Source organism: Streptopelia decaocto (genome assembly GCF_964273445.1).
Source record: "Streptopelia decaocto genome assembly, chromosome: 6".
NCBI classification, from domain to species: Eukaryota; Metazoa; Chordata; class Aves; order Columbiformes; family Columbidae; genus Streptopelia; species Streptopelia decaocto.
Window position 1 is genome coordinate 8,336,690 of NC_138660.1, and position 20,942 is coordinate 8,357,631.

Below are 20,942 nucleotides of genomic sequence, written 5' to 3' on the forward strand. Positions count from 1 at the left end.
CACAAAATATATCTCTTCCTAGATAAAAGACATCTGATTTTTAAAGGTCCTGCATTGACTAGAGCACCATGATTACTCTTACTTTACACAAATCAAAAGTTTTTATGTTCTATCAAAGAACAATCCCTTATGGAAGACAATTCAGGATACTTAAGCACTGCCAATACTGATCTACTAACTATTAATATTTCTATATACAGATGGAAAAAAAAATCTCAGAATACATCCATTCTGATTTACTGACACCAATTCTAAGCATTTTCTGATGTGATGAACTAGCTTTACAGCAAGTTAGCAAAAGTGGTTTTGAACAAGACATTTATTTCTCTGGTAAATTTTCTTTAGCCAAGTGTTAACAGACCTGATCAGACACCAAGCAGCACTGGTATCAAGTAAAGAACTAGATTGTATTCGATGCATATTTGCAAACTAGTTTGTAAATGTAAACCACGCATCTTATAGACAGACAGGGATGTGCTGTAACAGGTCAGGGTATAAAAATTTCCAGGATGAAGGCAACTGACTAAACAGCATTTCAAGAAAGTCTAAGAAAATATGAGAGATGAAGTACCTGAAGCTGATGAGTGATGAAAAGGACAGTCTTTGACTTCAGGTGCTTCCTTATTGCACTGTTAAAAATGTGATTTCCAACATGAGCATCTAAGGCACTAAGGGGATCATCGAGGATGTAAATGCTCCTGTCACTGTACAGGGCTCGAGCCAGGCTGATTCTCTGACGCTGTCCTCCGCTCAGGTTGGCCCCTCGTTCACCAATCTGCACAGACACACACCCATTCTTTTATTCTACAGCACCATGCACCACAGATATTCAGAGCTCAAGAGCTGACCAGAATGAAGCAGATAACAATATTTTATTTACATGTATATACACACCCCATAATATTGTATATTATTTTAATATATGTATAAATTCTATAGTTTAGGTGTCCACTTCCTTGTGACATATATTTTACAAACTCAAGCTTAATATGCTTGAAGTGTGGCACTACTTTTTTTGCTTATTTTACTTTTTTTTTTGTAGTAACATAGACATGCTCTTTTCTTAGCCGTTTTAAATCAAGTTCAAATAGGTTCTATTAAGGCAGATAAATTTAAAACACAATGAAAACCCCCCAAACTGCCAACATCTGAGTTAAAACCATTGCACAGCTCTCAATAGCCCAGGGCCTGCACTGATAAACAAGAAGGTGCATTGCACAGCCTGGCTCTCACACATACCACACTAATGTTTTCCTCACTCCAGGCTAGTCCGCCAAACCAAAGCTATACTTTTCTTCATCTACTAGTTAGTTTACCATAAGTAAAATGTATACCTCTGTCAGGTCCCCATTTGGAAGGATGGCTAGGTCAGGCCTTAGACAGCAATCATTCAACACCGTATTGTATCTGAAAAACAATTACATAAGCAGTAAGAACAGGGTTTTTTCCCCACCAAGTATCTAACTACCACAGCATGATCTCGCTTTCTACATTAATAGCAGACAGACATTCCAGCAGCCTAAAACAGACAACCTGCCTTGGATTCCCAGGAGGAAACCAAGGATAATAATCACCTACTTCTGAAGTCCCGTGAGGGTAAGGAGGCAATTTCTTTCCCGGGACAGCTGGCAGAGGGAAGGGCCACAGAAGGTGCCAGTGCGTTGCAAACAGCAGTTGTTGTGTTTTAAGGTGGCAGGGCCAGGTGAGCAAGAGCAAATGCCTCTTGGGTGCTGCTCAAAGCAGAGCTCAGCCAGGGCTGCAGCAGGAGGAACAGCCCTCGCTGTGCAGAGCGAGGACGGCGGCACTGACAGTGTCAGCACAGCAACCATGTGCAGGCTCTTAAACGAGACTTAAAGGAGTCTTAAAGACAGGCTCCAAAAGGATACATAGGCTTTAACTGCAGCGTACTCTGCATTAAATGTTCCCATATTTGAGCCAAGAATTACTAAGTTTTCGGGAAAAGCAGCAGGCAGTTCTGACAAACCTCTCTTCATCATATTCCTTGCCAAAAAGAATGTTGTCCCGAAGGGTAGCATTGAGAATCCAGGCCTGCTGAGCCACATATGCAAATGTTCCACTTACTGCAATGCTACCTTCCAACAGGGTCATCTGAAATTAAAGATAAACTGTGAAATTATGCTATTCCATAGCACAGACTTTCTTCTAGAGAGTACAAACAAGTGAAATAGAAGATAGGAAAGAGAAGAGCAGAAGTAGTCAAAACAGTATTTCTCACCTGTCCTAAAATTGCTGAGATAAGTGAAGTTTTTCCACTCCCCACACTGCCACAAATTCCAACAAGTTTTCCCTAAACAGAAAAAGAAATTATGGTACTCATTTATCATAGTCTCTATCCCTTTCAGAATTGAGACTACCTTGAGTACCTCAGAGGGGATAGCTGGACATTAATGACAGCTGAAAAAAAGACGTAACAGACAGAAAAAAGCAAGACAGTCAATATTTTAACTGTCAAATAATAAAGAGGGAACGCTATGCCACAGTGGACTAAAACTGAACCAGCTGCACAGGTGAAAAATGAATGTACTTTAAGATCAGTTGCCCTTTGATTGGGCCTTTTACACTCAGCAAAATGCACCAGAGTCTGCCTGAACAGAATTCACCAAGATGCTTTTCAGGGTGATAAGGAAATATACAAAGGAAAGAAAAACCAGAGTTTAGGATATGCATGTCCAGTAAAACTGCTTGCCTATGAGATGTAGCTTTCTAAGGAACACGTACCAAGAAACAGCTAGAATCCAGTCACTTTGAAGCATTTCTCTGCAGTGAAACAGGTAGGTTGATACCCGCATTAAACAATGAATTCAAAACTGTTTTTGTTCCTTTTGTAAAAAGAGCTAAAGTAGACTAAAAAGGTACAGCACTTGTGAAACACACTGTTGTCCTTCTCTTACTTACAAACTTCTGACAGTAAATTGGCCTTTACATTTTCAAGTAACTGTGCTCCTTTTTCAAGGTTATTTCTTAAACTATATGCAACTTTTGAAAAAGATTCAGGTATAGGATTTGTAGTTTAAAATAGCTTAAACTATCCTTCTACTCATATGACTATAAGAGACAATTTAAGCGTAAATATCTTAATACATGTATCCCCATTACTACAGCATCCAAGTGCCAAACTGCAAAACTGTTGTATTTGTAGATGTCATGTATAAAGTCCAATGCTTTTTCTTTGAGATTTTACATGCTTTTACCCATCTTGGAATGAGGACTCCAACTGCTTCTAAATTCTTGAAAATCTGTGTCCTTCTACTGTCTCAAAATCGTCAGGGAAGAAAATTGCACATTCTTCAATGAAAAGCACTGTTATACTCCATTAGAACACCTAATCACCTAAAATGTCTACCCAGAATATAGCTGAAACACAGCAAAATTATCCAACGGCTGCAGAAAAGCACCATCCACCAATACCCCATTGATATCCCTGTTGCCCTGCTGATTTTTTAAGTTCAATGACTCATATACTGTATTGAGAGCCACAAACAGCAAAACCATCCATTAGATGTGAAAGCTCTACAACCTGCAGCTGTTTCATAGGCTGTTTGCAAAGATCTATTTTGCTAAAATGGCACAGCTGTTTACACCAAGATCAGACACTGCATCCGGGGTACAGCAGTTGCCATGGATATTACAGGAGTGCACAAAAGCAATATTGCTCCATTTCATGCAAAAATACACAGCTCGCTTATTCCAAGGGACAGATAAAAATGAGGCCTTTTGAAAGCTCAGATTTCCTCCTTTCTTCTCTTACCTTTTCTATCTCCAAGTCAATGTTGTAGAGAGTCCTCTGAAGCCGAAGGTTAACCAGGTGGATGATTTTGTTCTCCTCTTCAGGGCTAGGATGGTCATCACTGTCCACTAGAAGATGGCCCTTCTGCTCTGCCAGCACAGCTTGCTGTCCCTCATTCTGTAGCTTCATTTTCTCTTTCTTGCCTTTGCTGACTTTCTTGTCTTTTTTCACTTTGGGGGTCAACTTTGGTGAGCTCTGGACGCTGGCGTGGGAGAAGTCCCAAGCCAAGGTAGCATTTTTCACCTCTATCGCGGTGTGAGGATTGGCTGGTTTTTTCTTTATCATATGAACCTCTTCCATTAGAAATAAACTCTGATAGGAGTTGTGAGAGAGGTGTAAAGATGAGACACCTGATCAAGACTGGGAGACAAGCCTACGGCACACTCACGCAGCAAAACACATCAGGCTATATAGTAGGAGGAAGCTGAAGAGCAAAAGGTAGCTCATTAGTGTAAACTAACTCCAGGCCTGCTAAGTGGCCAGGGCATTCCTGGATGTGGTGGAAGCACTTAGATACACCAAGACTTTTACAGAACTACAATACTCTGCATGCAATATGAGAGAGGCTTATTCATTTAACAGTTTGCAAATGCAGCTCTCTGATTTCCAGATATAGCACACAGGAGTAGAACACCTGGGCTGGAAAAGAGAGGTCACCATGAAGGAAAGTGACCGACTTGTCCTGCACACCATTAGGAAAGGAGATGGAATGACTTTTAACTTCAGCCTTTACCCCTCAACTTTTCTGTTGGGAAAAATAATCTCACACGAATTTAGATGACCTGTCTGGGGCTGGAAGAAGGAAACCATTAAGTCCACTGTATCATGTTTTCCACCACATCCATCAGTACTTACAAACAACAGATTAGGAAGAGATTTTTCAGTTTAATTACAAGACAAAATGTTATCCACTTACATAATTTATGTTTTGAACTAAGAAGCCTTATGCGATTAAAGACTTCCCAGTTCTCACCCTTATTTACTCTTGCAATTGCTGTGCCTGAATCATACATTCATAAGAAAGCTCACACTCCTTTACAGAGCCAAAGTCAGTTACATTTTTACTGTGCTGTTAGAGTATCCCCATCTGTGTTACCCTCCCTGTGCAGGTTACACTGTTTAAAGTGGAACTGGGAGATACTACAAACTCCCTTTCTCCTTCTCGTCCCTCCCAAAACTCCCTTCAGTGCATTTGGATTTAAGAAAGCCTGACTTAGGGTGACCCAGCAGAAGAAACAAAAATGCTCAAAAGCAATGGGATCTCAAAACCATTCTGCAGATTCCATTCTTCCCACACCCAGGTTTGTTTCACAAATATATTACAGAGATTCTGTACATTGGTCTATGTTCGTGGAATCCTGTCTGGAAACTTCTGCAATGTGCAGTGAACTATTGTCTTCAGGAGAGGAGACAAAATAAAGGCCTGTCCTCCGAGTTCATACTAAAGCATTCACTTCACATGGACTGAAGGATGAGATAGGATTGTTTGTTATGAGGGTTTTAATTTCCTGACATAGGTTCTGTTTCATCAGATCACAACTGTATTTTATTCATGTGGTAGAGTTTCAGCCACTTAATCTGGTCTGGAAATACAAAACCTGTTTTTCATTACTACAAATAAAACTCAACCGGTTTCTGCAAAGCTGCCTACCTAACACATGACATTTCTAAAAAGAGTTTCATTAGCAAAACATGAAATTTCATTGCAGACAGGTTGTACTGTATTTTCATGCAGATGGTCTTTAAAGGGAGCTTAAGAATTATTACACTGGAGCCAACCAGTCCTGTCTTCTATTTCTTTCAGTGGCCAACACAAAAATCCTACAATCATTAAACAAGAATATTTTCCTTCCCACAGCGGTATTATCTTTAACTTCTACTATTCCTTCATTAGATTTGTATCTCTTTTGCAGAATTCCACACGTAAAACTGAAAGGTCAAATGACTGCTTACCTTAAATCTGTCAACAGAAACAGATGCCTCAGATAGAGACTTCACTGAGAAAGGTGTCACTTTTAGAGCAAAAGTCATTGAATTAAAGACAGTGACCACTGTGAATGCCTAAGAATGAAACACAAAAGAGGATCACACTTGGATGCAACACACTAACAGCTGCAGCCTTCTAAAAGCTGAATTGTCACAGCAGCAGTTTAAAGCCATAGAAAAGGCCCACGGTCCAAGAATAACCATTTAAATATTCAACATATTCTCAAACAGCAGATCTACCCAACTCTTTCTCCAGTGCTTTGTAACAGACCAAGAGAGACATCTTCAGCATCTGTAGGTCTACTGAAAGCAGCAACTAGTATATTCTGCTTTCGCCTACGACTTGTGAAGACACATGTTCAAATCCTGTTTTAAGACAGATTTGTGCTGTTTGCATCCAAGCACATCGTAAACTAAAAACATCCAGTAATCCAAATTTCCTACCTGAACAGCAAACAGGAGTGCTGGTTTACATTCAGCTCAAAACCTGTTCTGGGGAAGGTCAGGGCTGAAATAGCACTGAGAGCTTTTTATGCAAAATAAAAGACGACAGGTGCTGCTGTCACAGCCACCAGGTGTCCCTTCTGTGAGCAAGGACTCAGCCTGGCCACACAGGCACGGCCACAAAGCACAGAATACGCTGAAGAGAAACGGCTTAGCAGAAAAAACTACTGTGGCAATATTTCAAAGAATATTTTCAACATTGCAGTAAGTTACCTGAGCTGCTGTAAGATCATAGCCAAGGATCATATGGACAGAAAAGGTCACCACGCTGGCAATGACCACGACTATGGGAGCCACCCCCACAGTGATGCTCTGGAAGTAGCCTGCGCGCTCTAAGATTTTACGTTCTTCCTCACGAATTTCTAGAAATATAAATAGGGGCACCATGTTTGAAGTATGATTCAGTGGGTACATAGACAGATACTACCATAGCACTACAAACACGGAGTAAAAAAGGACTATTTATGGCTTTAGCATTTATCCCATTATATACCTTCTTATAAAAATTGCAGTTACAGAGGAACAAGCTATAACAGTCTCTAAATCTCCACAAGAAGAGGTCTTTTTACTTAATTTAAAACAGAGCAGCCAGCACATTTAATAAATGTTTAAAAATTGAATAAAATCTTAAAAATTACAATTAGTGCCAAGCCACAAACATCATTATGCTAGAATGTGAAATTTTAGAAGCAGGTCTGTTTGTCCAACCCATAATGCATAACAAACGGGAAGCCCAAAGGATGAAATTGTTATTACACGGCACGCACATCAACATCTGTGGTACTCAGCTAGGAGGATGCACCAGGGTACTAAGCAATGGGGCATCTGCACAAAAGGAAACATTTACAGATCGTGTGAACTCACTTTGAACATTCTGAGAAAATGGTTTGACCCAGGCATACATTTTAATGAACTTAATGTAATTAAGAACTTCGTTCATCTTCTGCACACGCTCATCTGTTGTGGATACGCATTTTCTTCTGAAATAAGCTGTGAGGCGCGATACAAACATCTGAAACAAAAGGCAACACCGTGCAACATGAGTGGCAACTCAGAATAAGAACTTTCCACTCCTCACTAGCAGAGGAAGCCAATTTTGAATCTGGAAAAGGGATCCAGGGATGGGGCAAGGTGGCTCTTCTAACATAAAAGGAAAACTGGAAACACTGTTCACTTCCTCCCACCCCGTCTGCACTGAGCACTAGCTCATGATAGCAAGTTTCAACAAAAGTAAAATTTGTGAAAATAAGTTTGGGCTTCTACCAACAATGAATAGTACCAGATCTGTCAAGCACAAAGACTTCAAACACATTAACCTGAAGACACACCAAGTTGACCCTCATGGCAAATGAACACAAGAACCCACATTAGCTGAACTTTTAACCTGGTGCCATAAGGCAAAAGAGCAAGCTGGCCTTTGCACAGCCAGATTAATTCCTACCATATGCCAGTGCTACGAAGGTGGCAAAGAGCTTTAAAACTTTTACTAAACCAATCTAAAAATACATAATTTTTCATGTGTTTCTAAGTATCTGCTGCTCTTACATTCATCCCATTCCTGGTCTGAAATTCAAAACCAACACACTACTTTAGGAAGTTTTCAGCTCTTTTCCCTCCTTTATACTCCCACGATCTCCTTTGATGTCCCCGTCAATAGAGAAGGATTGCTGAGAAGAACTGGAAAAGGTGATCAAACTCCTCTCTTCATCCCCTATTATTTTATTAAAGTATAATTCACATTATTTTAATCCTTACTGTTGGCCAGATAAATTGCACCAAAGTGGACCTCACAGTATTCAGCCTCCATTTTTTTTTTAATGTATATTATGAACACAGTGACAAATCTTCAGCAGCCTTACAGGACATTTTAGAGGCAAGAAGATTTTTGGCTTGAATTAGTCTATTTCACATCTACGCAGAAGTAGAGACAGGAGTAACTAATCAAGAACACCCTCTCCCAGATGTGGTACTTCTCAACATCTTTTGTTGAAGTCAAGACCAACATGCTCATGCAACACCCGTACATAAACTAGAGATCTTGTGTCTTTCCAACCTCAACCACAAGCACTTGAACATTTTCCAGTTTAATTTAGCTATGCACATTTATCTCAGTCAAATCTATCAGCTTTCCCATTTCCACTTGCTAATTTCATCGTTTTGAGATTCCCATTCCAAATTTCTGCTTCATACACTGTCTTTAGAAACACCTTTGATAACATGCACTGCCATAAATGGGCTAAACTTGGCACATTTCAGCACCTATTCAGAACTATGTATGTCTGACCTAACAAAATGAAGTAAGTCTTAACTCTTTCCAACTCACCATTGCTGGGTAGAAAAGGATGAAGACAGCAGAGCCTAAGAAGCCTGTTGGACCCAGAATAATCACATTATAAACCATTCCTAAAATGGCCACAATAGGGCCCCCAGCCAACAAACTGCCAACTGCTGCAGCTTCAAACATCCTTTGACCATCATTGGAACACACATTTATGAGCTGAAAAATACACATAACAGATTATTTAGATATAAGGCACAGCTCACTCTTGAAAGAATAGATTGCAGTTCCCTTTTCACACTGCGATTTCTAAAATGATGCTGCAGCTTACCTCTCCAAGAGACTTCTCCTTGATGTTCTTCAGTTTAAGAATTTTCTTAAAGGCCATTGTCAAGATAGCTCCACGCAGTCTAACCCCCGTGCGGTAATTCAAAGCCCAGGTCAGCGCAAGGGACCAAGATCGCACTACTTCCGTCATAAAGATGCCAAAAACTAAAAACAAGCTGTACTGCAGGTTGGACTCACTCTGTTGGGTATACTCCAAAAGATGTTTCACAACGAACGCCTACAGGAAGAAATGCAAGCTTGCATGAACACCCCACCATTCCAGAAGACCACGCAACAACTTTATGTTAAGTTAGAAATAAGTAGGCTACTTTGCTTTTAAAAGAGCCGTTTGAAATAGAAAGCATCTTCTTTCTAGAAGTAAAAGGTGTCAATATAAGGAGTACTGTAACACAAAGCCCTGCTGAGAGCCAAGCACTGAGTCAAATTTAGTAGGTAAAGAGAGTTTAATTTGGAGCCATATTCCTCGCAGCACGCTTCTAATCCTCCGTGTCTTCTAACTTAACATAAATCTGTCAGTTAGCTGAAAGCAATGCATTATCATATAGAAGAGTTTTAAAATATAGTCACTACTTATACATCTGCGCACATTAAGAAACATTCCTTTATGTGACATTAAGACCTTTTTTATTTTATCTTTGGTTTGCTTCAAACGTGCTTATTTGATAAAAAGGAACAGTGTACCTACAGTTGTAGAGGGGAAGAGTGAGAAGGACATTTGCAAAACATTCCTGGAAATAAACATCAGCAGTTTAATAGTAAAGAAAAAAACAAGCAGAAAGCACAAGGTACGCAATATCACAAATCATTGGGGATGAGGGAGGAAAAAAAAAAAAAAAAGACAAGAAATTAACCATTTGATCCCTCCCCATACCCTCTCCCCCAAAAAAACATCAACACTTTACCTCAGGAATCACATTTCAAACACCACCTGCAGAAATAAGACAGCCCCCAGAATCACCAGCTCCCACCTCCAGCACTTTGTGGTCCAACGGCACAGTGTAACATCATACAACTCACAATCACCAGCAATATTAAATATTATTGACTGCGAAACAACAGACTTTTATTTGAAATAAAGTGCCATTTTAAACGGTAACATATAAAAAACACTGTACAACAGGTAGATCATTGTTTAAACATACAATCTGCAAATACAGGATAATTATAAAGGGCTAATATCGAACAGTCAGTCTTGGCCTCTAACATAAACTAGATTTGAAACTGCACACAAAATCATAAAGATACAAAAACAGAACGGTATTTGTTCATGAAGTCCACAAGAAGTCAAACTTGCAGGTGCCAGCAGATGAGGCTTCTGAGGCTGCACAGATTCTGAAATCTGGTTTAAAAAGTATCCTACAGTGAGGCTGCACAGACAACAAAAGATTTCATAGCGAGCTTTTCAACAAATGATGCTTTAAGATATTGGTGCTTTCAATATGCTAGTACAGAGCAGAGAATTACCTTTGCCCACAGGAAAAAGCAACAACAAAAAAAAAAATCTGAGAGCAAAGAAAATATTTGAGAAGCCTTTCACATCAGTCCTTTGAAGTCCTCTTGGCCAAACCAGGTTTTGCAAATAAGAGTTCTGTATAGTCTGAAGAGAGGAAAAACCAAAACCCCACTACTTCAGCAAAGGCATTAATAGCGATAGCACAGCACCAAATAACAGAAAAAAATGGAGATCAAATTCATCTGTTTTGAGGAAAATAATTCTGCACATCAGAACCAAGGAAACATGCTGTAAATAATTTTGCTCTTTTTCACAGGTGCGAATTAAAGCCAGAAGTCCATCAGGTTCTAGAATGGCCACTGAGAAAATTTACATACGGATCCCTGAACAAATGTGAGGAGCTCATACTCACAGACCTATTGCATTCCAACTTTCTCCTTACTTCCATTGAGTTTTACATCAACAGTTTGGATCATAACTGCATACAGTTGGTTTGCAGTTACTAAGAAGATTACTGACTTCTTTTTCCAGTATTCAATCCAACATATGCAACCGAGTCACTGAGCAACCGGGGTGAAAATTCCCCTTTTTCCTCACAAGCTGTAACTCAGCATGGTCGCAGACTGCAAGCATTTCCTCGCACACCACAGCATTGCTGAAAGTCTCCAACAGGGGATGTATAAAGATAGCAGATGTTTCCTGGGGTCTCATTCCTCCCAAAACTTTTTAGTGCAATTTTCAGCACTATTTTATAGATTCAGCATCTCCCGTGATGAAATAGAGACCAGCTTATATAATAACCCCATTTTTTTTTTTTTTTCTCCAGGAGAAAGAAAAGAGGAAACAGCAGATTAAAGAATTTTGAAAAGGGAGGGGAAAAAAAGTCACACACAAGTAACATTTACATCCGAACACATACTATTTTAATTCAAACTAGCTTAACAAAAGGAATCCAGCATAAAGTTATTTACAAAACAAGAAAGTTACGGTGCAAAAACAAACTCAAGCTAATGGGGAAAAAGGAACTCCTGTGACTATTACCATAGTAGTTGGTACTAGCTGCTTGGCTGTCTTATGCATTCCCATGGAATAAACATTACCTTACCTTTGCTCTTGGCGTTGGCTCTGCCCAGCAGGACTGTCTCATTCTGACGCAGAAAACAGCCACATCCTGAAAATTCTAAAGAACAGCTTCTGTCACTGGTCCCACTGCAGCGCTGGCGTCCCTGCTGCAGCCAGCGTGCGACAGCACGGGACAGGCTGCAACTGGAGCCAACTGGGAAACTTACCTCCAAGAGCTTACCACTCCCCCCTCCAATAACTGACCAAACTGTCAAGCTGTACTCCACTAACATAGCAAATTTCCCCATCTCCCAAGCAGGAGGAGTAGCTCTGAACAGTTACAAACAGGTACATTGTTCAGACCTGGAGTTAAACTGATTGTGTTTAGTAATCAAAAACTTCTTTGTTCCTCAACCTGAACGTGAAAGTTTTGGTAGCTGATCAAATGGCAGCAAATATTCACTGCTGATAAATAGTATCTCATCTATACTTGTACATTCTAATGGTTATTACAAGGCAGTCCGACACATGCAGCAGTCTCACCAGGTTACGAGTTTGGATACTGTGCCAGACACAGAATTTATCAAAGGAAGACCCTTGTAGTGTTTAACTGCTTTTTCATAATTTTCACCAATACCTGAGGTCAAGTGCTTTTCCTGCTATCCCTTTTCACCCTCAGGTGACTGAAAGGGAGTAACAATACGAGAAAGCACTGATACTTCTGAGGAGACAGCATATGCATATCTATGGGGCATGCCAGTTTTAAAAACAGGGAGGAGGGATGGTAGAGATGTATTTTACATGCCAAATGATGGAACCAACAGGGAATCATCCCTTATTCAGAAAAATGAATAAGGTTGCCTATAAATGTGCAAATGTCGATAGATAATTTTAAATCACCCAAATCAAGCATCAATTGCAGCAGTAGCCCCTGGCCTCATCAAGTTGGTTTGTTTTTCTTCTTCCCCTCCCACTCACTCTCATTCAGCAGTTCAGCTGAGACCAACTGAGGAAACTACACCACAGAAATTAGGGGCAACCTTGGTGCAAGTTCTTTGCTAAAGATAAAAGCAGCTACTAAAGCCCTGTAGTGAAACAATGACAGAAGCTCTTCTTGGGGAAAGCTAGTGCTGTTAAAACCTTAGTCATTATTTATTGTTAATTACCAAAGGATGTTTGTATGTTTTATAATACAAGCTACTATAAATTCTTACCAAGAAAACAGTACCACAGAAACATTTATCGTTATTCATATTACACAAAACAAGGCAAACTTTAAACAGGCTTAAAAAGCAGAACATCATTTTGATAACAGATTTAAAAGCAGGAAAACATTTTAAAAAGACATTTCACCTAACAGTGCACCCATGTGTACTTACCCAAGAAATGAACCTTCAGCTTACCAGCACACTGAAACGTGTACTACTAGCAGTAATACTGCTCCTACTCCTCAAGGGAAATGTGTAGAGAATAAATTTAGTCAAAATTTCAACTGTAAATCTGCACAGCATGTGCAACAAACAGGTGACAAAAATGGTGTGAATGTCAAGTCCCATATGTTGTTATCTTCATTACAACCCATAGCAACAAACAGCAGCAGTTCCTAGAGCCAATAACATGCTCTAACACTTCTACATGAAACCTGTCTGACCACTCCCTGTAGGATCAATAAAGACTATACCCACAGACTTCTTGAGACCTGCTCACATTAGTTTAATAAAATCGTTTCGTTCCACTTCTTGAAGACTGTGCTATTAATGCCAATAATCTAAGATTAGTGTTTTAGCAGACTGAATTTTATTCCAAGGTAAATTTACAGAATTTCAAAAAGAAAAAGAAAACCATTGTAAGACCTGCACATCAGAACGTTATGCAGAAAGACCACATAATAGTTAAGGAGGAACTTTAAACTATACTCAGAACCAGAGAGAAAAACCAAGCGTGCATTTCCTCCAAGATACCCAAACTCCCCCACCCTCCTCCAAGACCTTGGCCTCGGTATTCAGCAACTGATCCATCAGCTGTAGGAAACCTATCTTCGATTATTGTATCACTCTGGAATTTTGCCCCAAAATATCTAGCTAGTCAAAACATTTAAGTGATTCTGTAATGAAACCTTAAGATTTTTACAGTTGGCCATGAGATGGAGCCCCCTCGGGTCGTTAAAAAAAGGATGGATATTACTTACTGGTCCACTAAAACCCGCGAGCTGCGTGATCATCAGACACACTATGGAAATGATGAGCCTGGTGCGGCAGAAAATCCACACAACCCTCCGGAGGGAAGCATCATCAGGCCCAACTTCTTTCAGTTCTTCCTGCCATAGTCTCTCCAGCCTGACCAAAAGAGAAGCCTCAGGTTATAAATTTTTCACCACGAGAGAATGTACAATCTCATAGGCACTTCTTTGTGAAAATCCCAAGCACTTCCTAGCTTAGAGCAACAAAAATTACTAGATATCAAGAGAAATAAATATGTGGTACATTCTATGAGGTAAAGAGAAATATCTGCATCTGGAAATACCTATGTTGTGCTAATTCTAGAAAGGAGGGATGAAAAACATAATGCCTTTTGCTTTGTCTGCAGTCTCTGTCAATCTCAACATACTGACTTGTCCGTCTTGCCTTGCTGATCTGACAGAAGAGTTGCAGAGTCAAAACCTGAGAAAAATTCTCATTAGCCATAAAACATAAGCTTGATTTCAAGATATGACCAATATTCAAATCCCCTTGCTACTGTCAGTATTACTTTTCATTATTTTAGCGCAAGATTCTTTTCAGTGTAGCCTTGAGAATTAACTTTGATTTAACACAAACAGTTTAAAGACAAATGCATATAAAATCAGAAAAACAATTGCAAAACACTCCTGGAGATAGAATCCTCTAAGTTCACCGAAATTGGTGAGCGTACAGAAACCGTGTAGCAGGACGAATTACTATATGAAGGATAAAACTATAAAACTAAATTCTGCAATTCTGAGACAGGCAGAATAAAATATTGGTGCTGTTATTCTAGGGCAATACTATATAATTGCCTGTCAATTAATATACAAAAAAAAAAATACAAACAAGAAGATAATAAGGAACAAGATAGGTCTACCTTCTGCAATTGACATCTGAAGACTCATGCCTTGATAAAGACCACACATCATCCATAAACAACTCCCCTTTCTTGTACGCTCTGTGGGCCAAAGGAGTGAGCCAGGAGAAGGTCATGCAGGAGAAGAGCCCAGCATTATCAATAGGGTGCTGGTGTCTAAAAGAAAAACAAAAAAGTCACAAACAAATGAAAAAGGAAACAGAATTGTAAATCCCTGAGAAAAACAAAGCCTGCTCTCATTCAAAGTACTCAGTACCACATGGCCCATGACAGTCATACTTGCTAAACAAATTCAAATGTTCTCAGTATCAGTCAGCAGACCTACAGCTGCAGCCCTGCTGTTCTGGTTTTGTCTGGGATAGAGTTAATTTGCTTCCTAGTAGCTGGTATAGTGTTGTGATTTGGATTTAGTATCAGAATAATGTTGACAACATACTGATGTTTTAGTTTTCATTAAGTAGTCCAGGACTTTTCAGCTTCCCACACTGTGCCAGGTACACAAGAAGCTGGGAGAGACAGAGACAGGACAGCTGACCCGAATTGGCCAAAGGGACATTCCATACCATATAACATCATGCTCAGTACATCTTTTGGGGGAAGCTGGTGAGGGGAACTGCTGCTCTGGGACACATTGAACATTGATCCCTGCAACTACATTGTCCATCACTCATTTTCTCTCTTCTGTTCAGCCTAGAGAAGCTGAGTGAAGATTTCATCAATGTTTACAAAAATCTCAAGGGCAGGTGTCAAGAGGATGGACCAGACTTCTTTCAGTGGTGCCCAGCAACAGGATGAGGGGCAACAGGCACAGACTGAAGCACAGGAGGTTCCATCTGAATATGAGGAGAAACAACTTTCCTTTGAGGTGCCAGAGCCCTGGAATAGGCTGCCCAGAGAGGTTGTGGAGTCTCCTTCTCTGGAGACATTCAAAACCCATCTGGACACTTTCCTGTGTGATCTGCTCTGGGTGAACCTGCTTCAGCAGGTGGGTCAGACTAGATGATCTCCAGAGGTCCCTCCCAAGCCCAACCATTCTTTCATTCTGTGATTTTACCATTATTATTACTATTGTTGTTGTTTTCTTTTCCTTTGTTGTCCTATTAAACTGTCTTTATCTCAACCCAGGAGTTTTACTCTTTTTTTTTTTCATTCTCCCTCCCATCCCACAGGGGAGGAGGGCAGCGAGTGGCTGCCCTTTGCCAGCTGGGGTTAAATCATAACATTTGCTTTGCAACTGGTTTGAAAAGCAAATACTTTATCCATTCTTTTATAGCCTATATACTTACTTGGAAGTAGTCCGTATGGGTTTCAGCGCATTCAGGCCATGGTGGTATTTGCCCTTGTGATGCTCCTCGTTCAGCATCCTCAGCTGGGAATGCACAGAGGTGTCCAGTGGCAGCCCCTCCGCCCGAGCAGCTGCTTCCAAGGCATCCTGGCATTCAATCTGCTTTCCCAAGAAAGATAGAGCCAGACTTCAAAACTAGCTTTAAAATCTACAAGTCCTGACCCCAGCAACTTTGCACCTCTTTCTTTTGAAAATTATTGACCAACAGCAACCACCATAATTTAAATGTCTTAGAGAACAGGCTTCAGCACACATCCTAGATCTGCATCAGATTGTTGCATTTGTAAAATATAAATTGATACCAGTATTGTGCCTGTGCATTCAAAGAATAAATGGACAGATGGGAATAATCTTGCATCCTGCCACAAGAAATACAATAGAAGGAAATTACAAAATTAAGTACCTATGACATCAGTTCAAGAAAACGACTGGCTTACGCAGTGAAATGAAGACATACATTCTTGATGAATTTATACCCTCTTAGTATAATTTAGATATTCTTATACACAAAAAAATAAAATTATTTTCAGAATACTACTAAACTCCCTTCTTCATAAGTACCTTGGATTAGATCACAAACCAAATATCCATTAAGCAGAATTGTACTTTTACCATGTTTCCTGCTTTTTCTCTTCATCACTAAACTAAAGGTAACAAAGATAACAGTTTTTCTCTGCTCCCAGCCACACTGCTCAATTGCTCAACAATTTTATTACCAACCATTTAGAGGGCAAGCCCTATCTTCAGAAAGTTTTCCCACAGCCCCAGTGAAAGGCAGGCCTAAATGCTAATTAAGAGGAGAATGGAAACAGCAATGATATGGAGTAGTCAAAATGATGCAGAGTTCAAACAAAACTTTTGATCAGAAGTTGGATGCGGCAAAGCTACCTGAGGGGACGAGCCTGCCACCTGTACCCACACAGGTCTCACTATTGGTTTTCCTAACTTAATAGACCATTTATTGCAGTGCCATGTTACTTATTTTTTTAATGGAGCTACTTTGCAGAAAAAAAAAAACTCAGTTCCAAGGTAAAAAAATCTTCCTGGCTGTCTCAGAGACACCACATTTACCTTTATTAGCTGTCAAATATAGAGGATGTCAGAGGTAAGCAAGACAGAAGTTCTGTAGGAAGCAAAAAGGGCATCAGGAACATTATGCAGAAAGGCAGGCAAACTCAAATATGTGAAACAGAAGAAAAATGCTAAGCAGCCAGCATGGGCATTTATCTCTGAAGATGGGGAGCAGGTGAAAATAAAGGAGGCAGCTGTGTTGTATATGAAAGAAAGGAGGACCAAAAAACAACAAAACACCACCACACACAGTGAGATCCCAGCCTTTCACAGAGGCAATCTCACATTTAACAGAGGAGGTAGCAATTTATTTGTTTGATAACTGTAACATCAGAGGATAATAGTAAAATTAGACAGGCCTGGAGTCCAAGCAAAACAATTTCCATCCCTTACTCATCTTGCAGACAAACAGTTTGATGTGTATGCAGTCAACATACAAACTAAACCCCACCCACCAAACAACTACTCTCTCCTCTTCCACAAGGCAGAACATCTTCCAGCACTCATAAAACTGCAGGAAAGAAGCTGCATCTCTCCTGGTCCTACTGTTGCCTGACAGGAAACCTGAGCAGACATATGAAGGATTTTGTTCTTAATCCCTGGAGCTGATACAGACTGAAAAGCTACTGTGGTTGATTTGTTATTACAGAAAGTTAAAATTGTTTTATTTAAGCAGTAAAGAAGTCTGAGTCAGCAATGCTGCAGAACAGGCCCTCCCACCCTTTGCACACGGAAGGCAGAGCTCAGCAGGACTCCTCACTCCTTTCAGGTTCCCAGTAAGGAGAGGCAAATGGGAAACTAACAGCACAGTAGATCTCAGGAGCAGGGGTATATGGGGAGAAGTAGAATTACATGATCATTGGTCCTACTTAGTGCTTAAAGCATTCTCCATATTAGAACTCCAGGCTGAAGAGTAGTTTTAAAATATTTGAGACTTCATTAAAGGACTGGTGTTTCAAAACAAGCTTAGTTATTAGTTTGTATGGGCTGGGGAAGATAGGAACAACTATCCCAGTTAGCTTAAGGATAGCTAAACCAAAATAAAACAAGACTCTAGGAAAATATACTCTGAAGTTTTACTTACATGTTTTCTCCCCAAAATTACAGTCTCTCCAAGCATAACCCCATTTAAAAGTAATTAAGGTTTTATACACTGCTTTCACAGGTAGCATAAGCAACCCCTAAGACACTGTTGTCCAGACTTCTGGAAGTCACCAAACACAGGAGCATCTAAAAATGAGGTATTAGATTTACGGGTCCAAACATCGTCAAATCTGTCATTGCTTGGTGAAGCAGCAAGCACTCTGTGAACTTTATATTCCACTAAGGAAATCTTCCTTTTCTCCTTTCACTGTATTTGATGCAGCATATGATCTACAAAAGTATTACTAGGGGGATCTGCAGCATTTGACTCCTAGACTATTCTGGGCAGGGTATTATAATGAATTTTAGCTATAATTAGAACTGTTTTGGTGTGTCATCCATCCATCCATACCAGCTGCCTCCCTGAAGTAGGAGCAAAGAGCACAGGGCTAGATTGCAGACAACAGGTATGAGGAAGGACACCCTGATCCTTTAAACACCTGCATGCATTGACTGCAAAGTACTATCAGCAGACCTGAATTCACGCAGCACCAAGAGGAGACCACCAGACAGCTTTAGATACCTAGAAATTATGATTACAGCTTCCAGGATTGCTGCAATGAACCAAGTCAAGAAACTAGGGCCTCCGTTTGCTTCCACCTCCTGATAAGTGGAATAAGTGAAAGCTCATGTCTCTGCTGCCTTCCCAGAGAAGAACAGCTCTTTACAGCACCAGCTATATATCCAAACACAGGACTAGGTGCAGCTGTGCCGTATTTCCCTTAAGTGAAAAGAGAACTGCCTGTTCAGAGGTGTGCTCTGACTTCCACAAGAGTTCAGAGATTCAACAGCTCGAAGTCCAATCATTCTAACACGCTGTTACATATGACTTCAGCAATTGCTCTTCCGGGCTGGGATTAGCAGAAATCAGTAGCATTTGAGTCAGGGTTTCAAAGCTAGCCTGAGTTTATGCATCCTCAGACTAGTGCAGAAGTCTCCCAGTAGCACTTGGCACAGATATCAGGGATCTGTAGCTAAACAAGGTCAGGCTATGCATTTTTGTGATGAGCCTGAATATTTTATGGTAATGTATATATAGAGAGCAATTTTACTTGATGCACCTGGAGTCCTTGCTGAGGACAGATATATTAGTTTCTTCAGGAACATTGCTTAGTTGACCTTGCCCTTGAATTCTGGTAAGCATTAGCATTGAGGTGAGATGTTCTAAACTCTTCCCTAGCAAATCCACTTATTCCTGCAATCCAAGAAACGCAGAGTTTGACATGTAGTGTTCATTTTGCAACAGTAGCTGCTTTGTATGCATCTGAATACAGCTGTGCACCTGCTTAGTCTTCTGGTATACATGAATCCTTGTCTACTGTTTTGAATTAAATCTAGTATTCATGATCTTGTAATCAAAGGATACAGGATTCATTCAGAGCTGAGGTTGTACACTGATCCACAGGAGATCCCTGTGGAACTGGAAATAATGATCAGCCTTAACTATAAATTGCCCTATAGAATTAGCACACTACATGTGTTCTTATCACAAAGCTGGGAAACTAACTCCTCACTAAGCAGATCAAACTAGCACAGCACAGGCTGAAGATTTGGCTCCTGACGTGCTCAGGTAGGCAGCGCTATCCTGAACCACATGCCGCCAGCCTGCTGTATGCTGGAGGTGTTCTTCCAGTAATATCCTTTACTCAGGCCATGCCTAAGCTATAACACAACAGAAGCTACATAGGTCAACTTAGTACAACACCAGGAGTATCCAGGGAGTCTTCAAAAGCAAAATTCTGTGGAGGGGAACCAGCAGTGAACAACAGCAGAAACCCTGACATCACAGCATTTACCAAGCCTAATACAACAGCCTTTGATTCAGCCCACCCTTCTGTACCAACACATGTTTCCAAAAGCAAGGGGCACCCCACTCAAGTGGAAAACAAACTAGTAAACTCAAAGTGAACACCTCAGGGTTCCAAACACGTAGACTTTGAAATACTCTAACCTTAGTCCTCAAAAGGATTGAAATAAAGATTTTGTTTGTGGAACAGCCCCCTCACAGTTTTCAGTTCAGACCACAACTGACTGTTCCTTAGAACTAGGATATGAACATTTAAAACCAACCATCTCTGCCTCAAGGTATCAAAATTCCCTGCATGCGAGTTTTGACTCATTTCATGTCAAGTTCTCCAGTAGTTTAGACAGATCCACTAAATCCTTCCAGCAATTCTTGCAACTGTATACTGAGTTTGAGAGAGTCTTAGGGCAAAATGCCTCCAGCACTAATGTGGAACACTACAATGAAAGAGAGACTGCAAACTTTCCTTCACTGATGGTTCATCTGTTCCTTACACACTTTTGGTCACGAGCACGCTGATTTACAAATCTGCTTTGGACAAAGGAACATCAACCAACAGTAGCCAAAGACAATACTGGCAAGTGGTCTGATCTGAAGTTTTATCATGTGGCTAAGACTTAGACAAAGGAGGGTTAGTGCACTAAAGATGACAGCTGACTTTAAATTGAAGCCTTGAATAGCCAGATCACCATATTCCTCTAGAGAACATCTCTGCCCAGTGAAGGATTTTGGCTTGTTCCTCCTATTACTAAGTGTAAGTCTCTTCAGATACAGTTAACTCTCCTCCAGCTTTCAGGTGAACTTTTGATACATGACCATCTGACATCTCAGTTGTTAATGTATGTGTGTGTATATATATATATATATATATATATATGGATGACAGGTAGAGATATCACTTCTTCAAAGTGGTTAGAGAATAATCTTAAAACATTCACCAACAAGCACGTCAAGGATCTTTTGTCAAGCCAGCAAGTATTTTAGTAGCAGAAGTTCAATAGTAGAACAATTTGACAGAACATGATTATAACCAAGATAATA

General features: G+C 40.2%; 1 protein-coding gene across 2 annotated transcripts in view; it reads right to left on the reverse strand.

Annotated features, from left to right (window-relative positions):
• Window positions 1–20,942, reverse strand: part of ABCC5 (ATP binding cassette subfamily C member 5) — a 44,702-nt gene that overhangs the window by 15,325 nt on the left and 8,435 nt on the right. The window contains exons 3-16 of one of the 2 annotated variants that reach the window (XM_082055168.1): window positions 15,825–15,982; window positions 14,539–14,694; window positions 13,628–13,775; window positions 11,483–11,557; window positions 8,908–9,141; window positions 8,622–8,795; window positions 7,163–7,310; window positions 6,512–6,660; window positions 5,762–5,869; window positions 3,770–4,120; window positions 2,237–2,308; window positions 1,985–2,109; window positions 1,335–1,407; window positions 572–775 (exon numbers count right to left, since the gene is read on the reverse strand). In XM_082055168.1, coding sequence (XP_081911294.1) covers window positions 572–775; window positions 1,335–1,407; window positions 1,985–2,109; window positions 2,237–2,308; window positions 3,770–4,120; window positions 5,762–5,869; window positions 6,512–6,660; window positions 7,163–7,310; window positions 8,622–8,795; window positions 8,908–9,141; window positions 11,483–11,557; window positions 13,628–13,775; window positions 14,539–14,694; window positions 15,825–15,982 — 2,175 coding nt within the window. The remainder of the gene's footprint in view (window positions 1–571; window positions 776–1,334; window positions 1,408–1,984; window positions 2,110–2,236; window positions 2,309–3,769; window positions 4,121–5,761; window positions 5,870–6,511; window positions 6,661–7,162; window positions 7,311–8,621; window positions 8,796–8,907; window positions 9,142–11,482; window positions 11,558–13,627; window positions 13,776–14,538; window positions 14,695–15,824; window positions 15,983–20,942) is intronic. The other variant, XM_082055169.1, reaches the window with a different exon arrangement.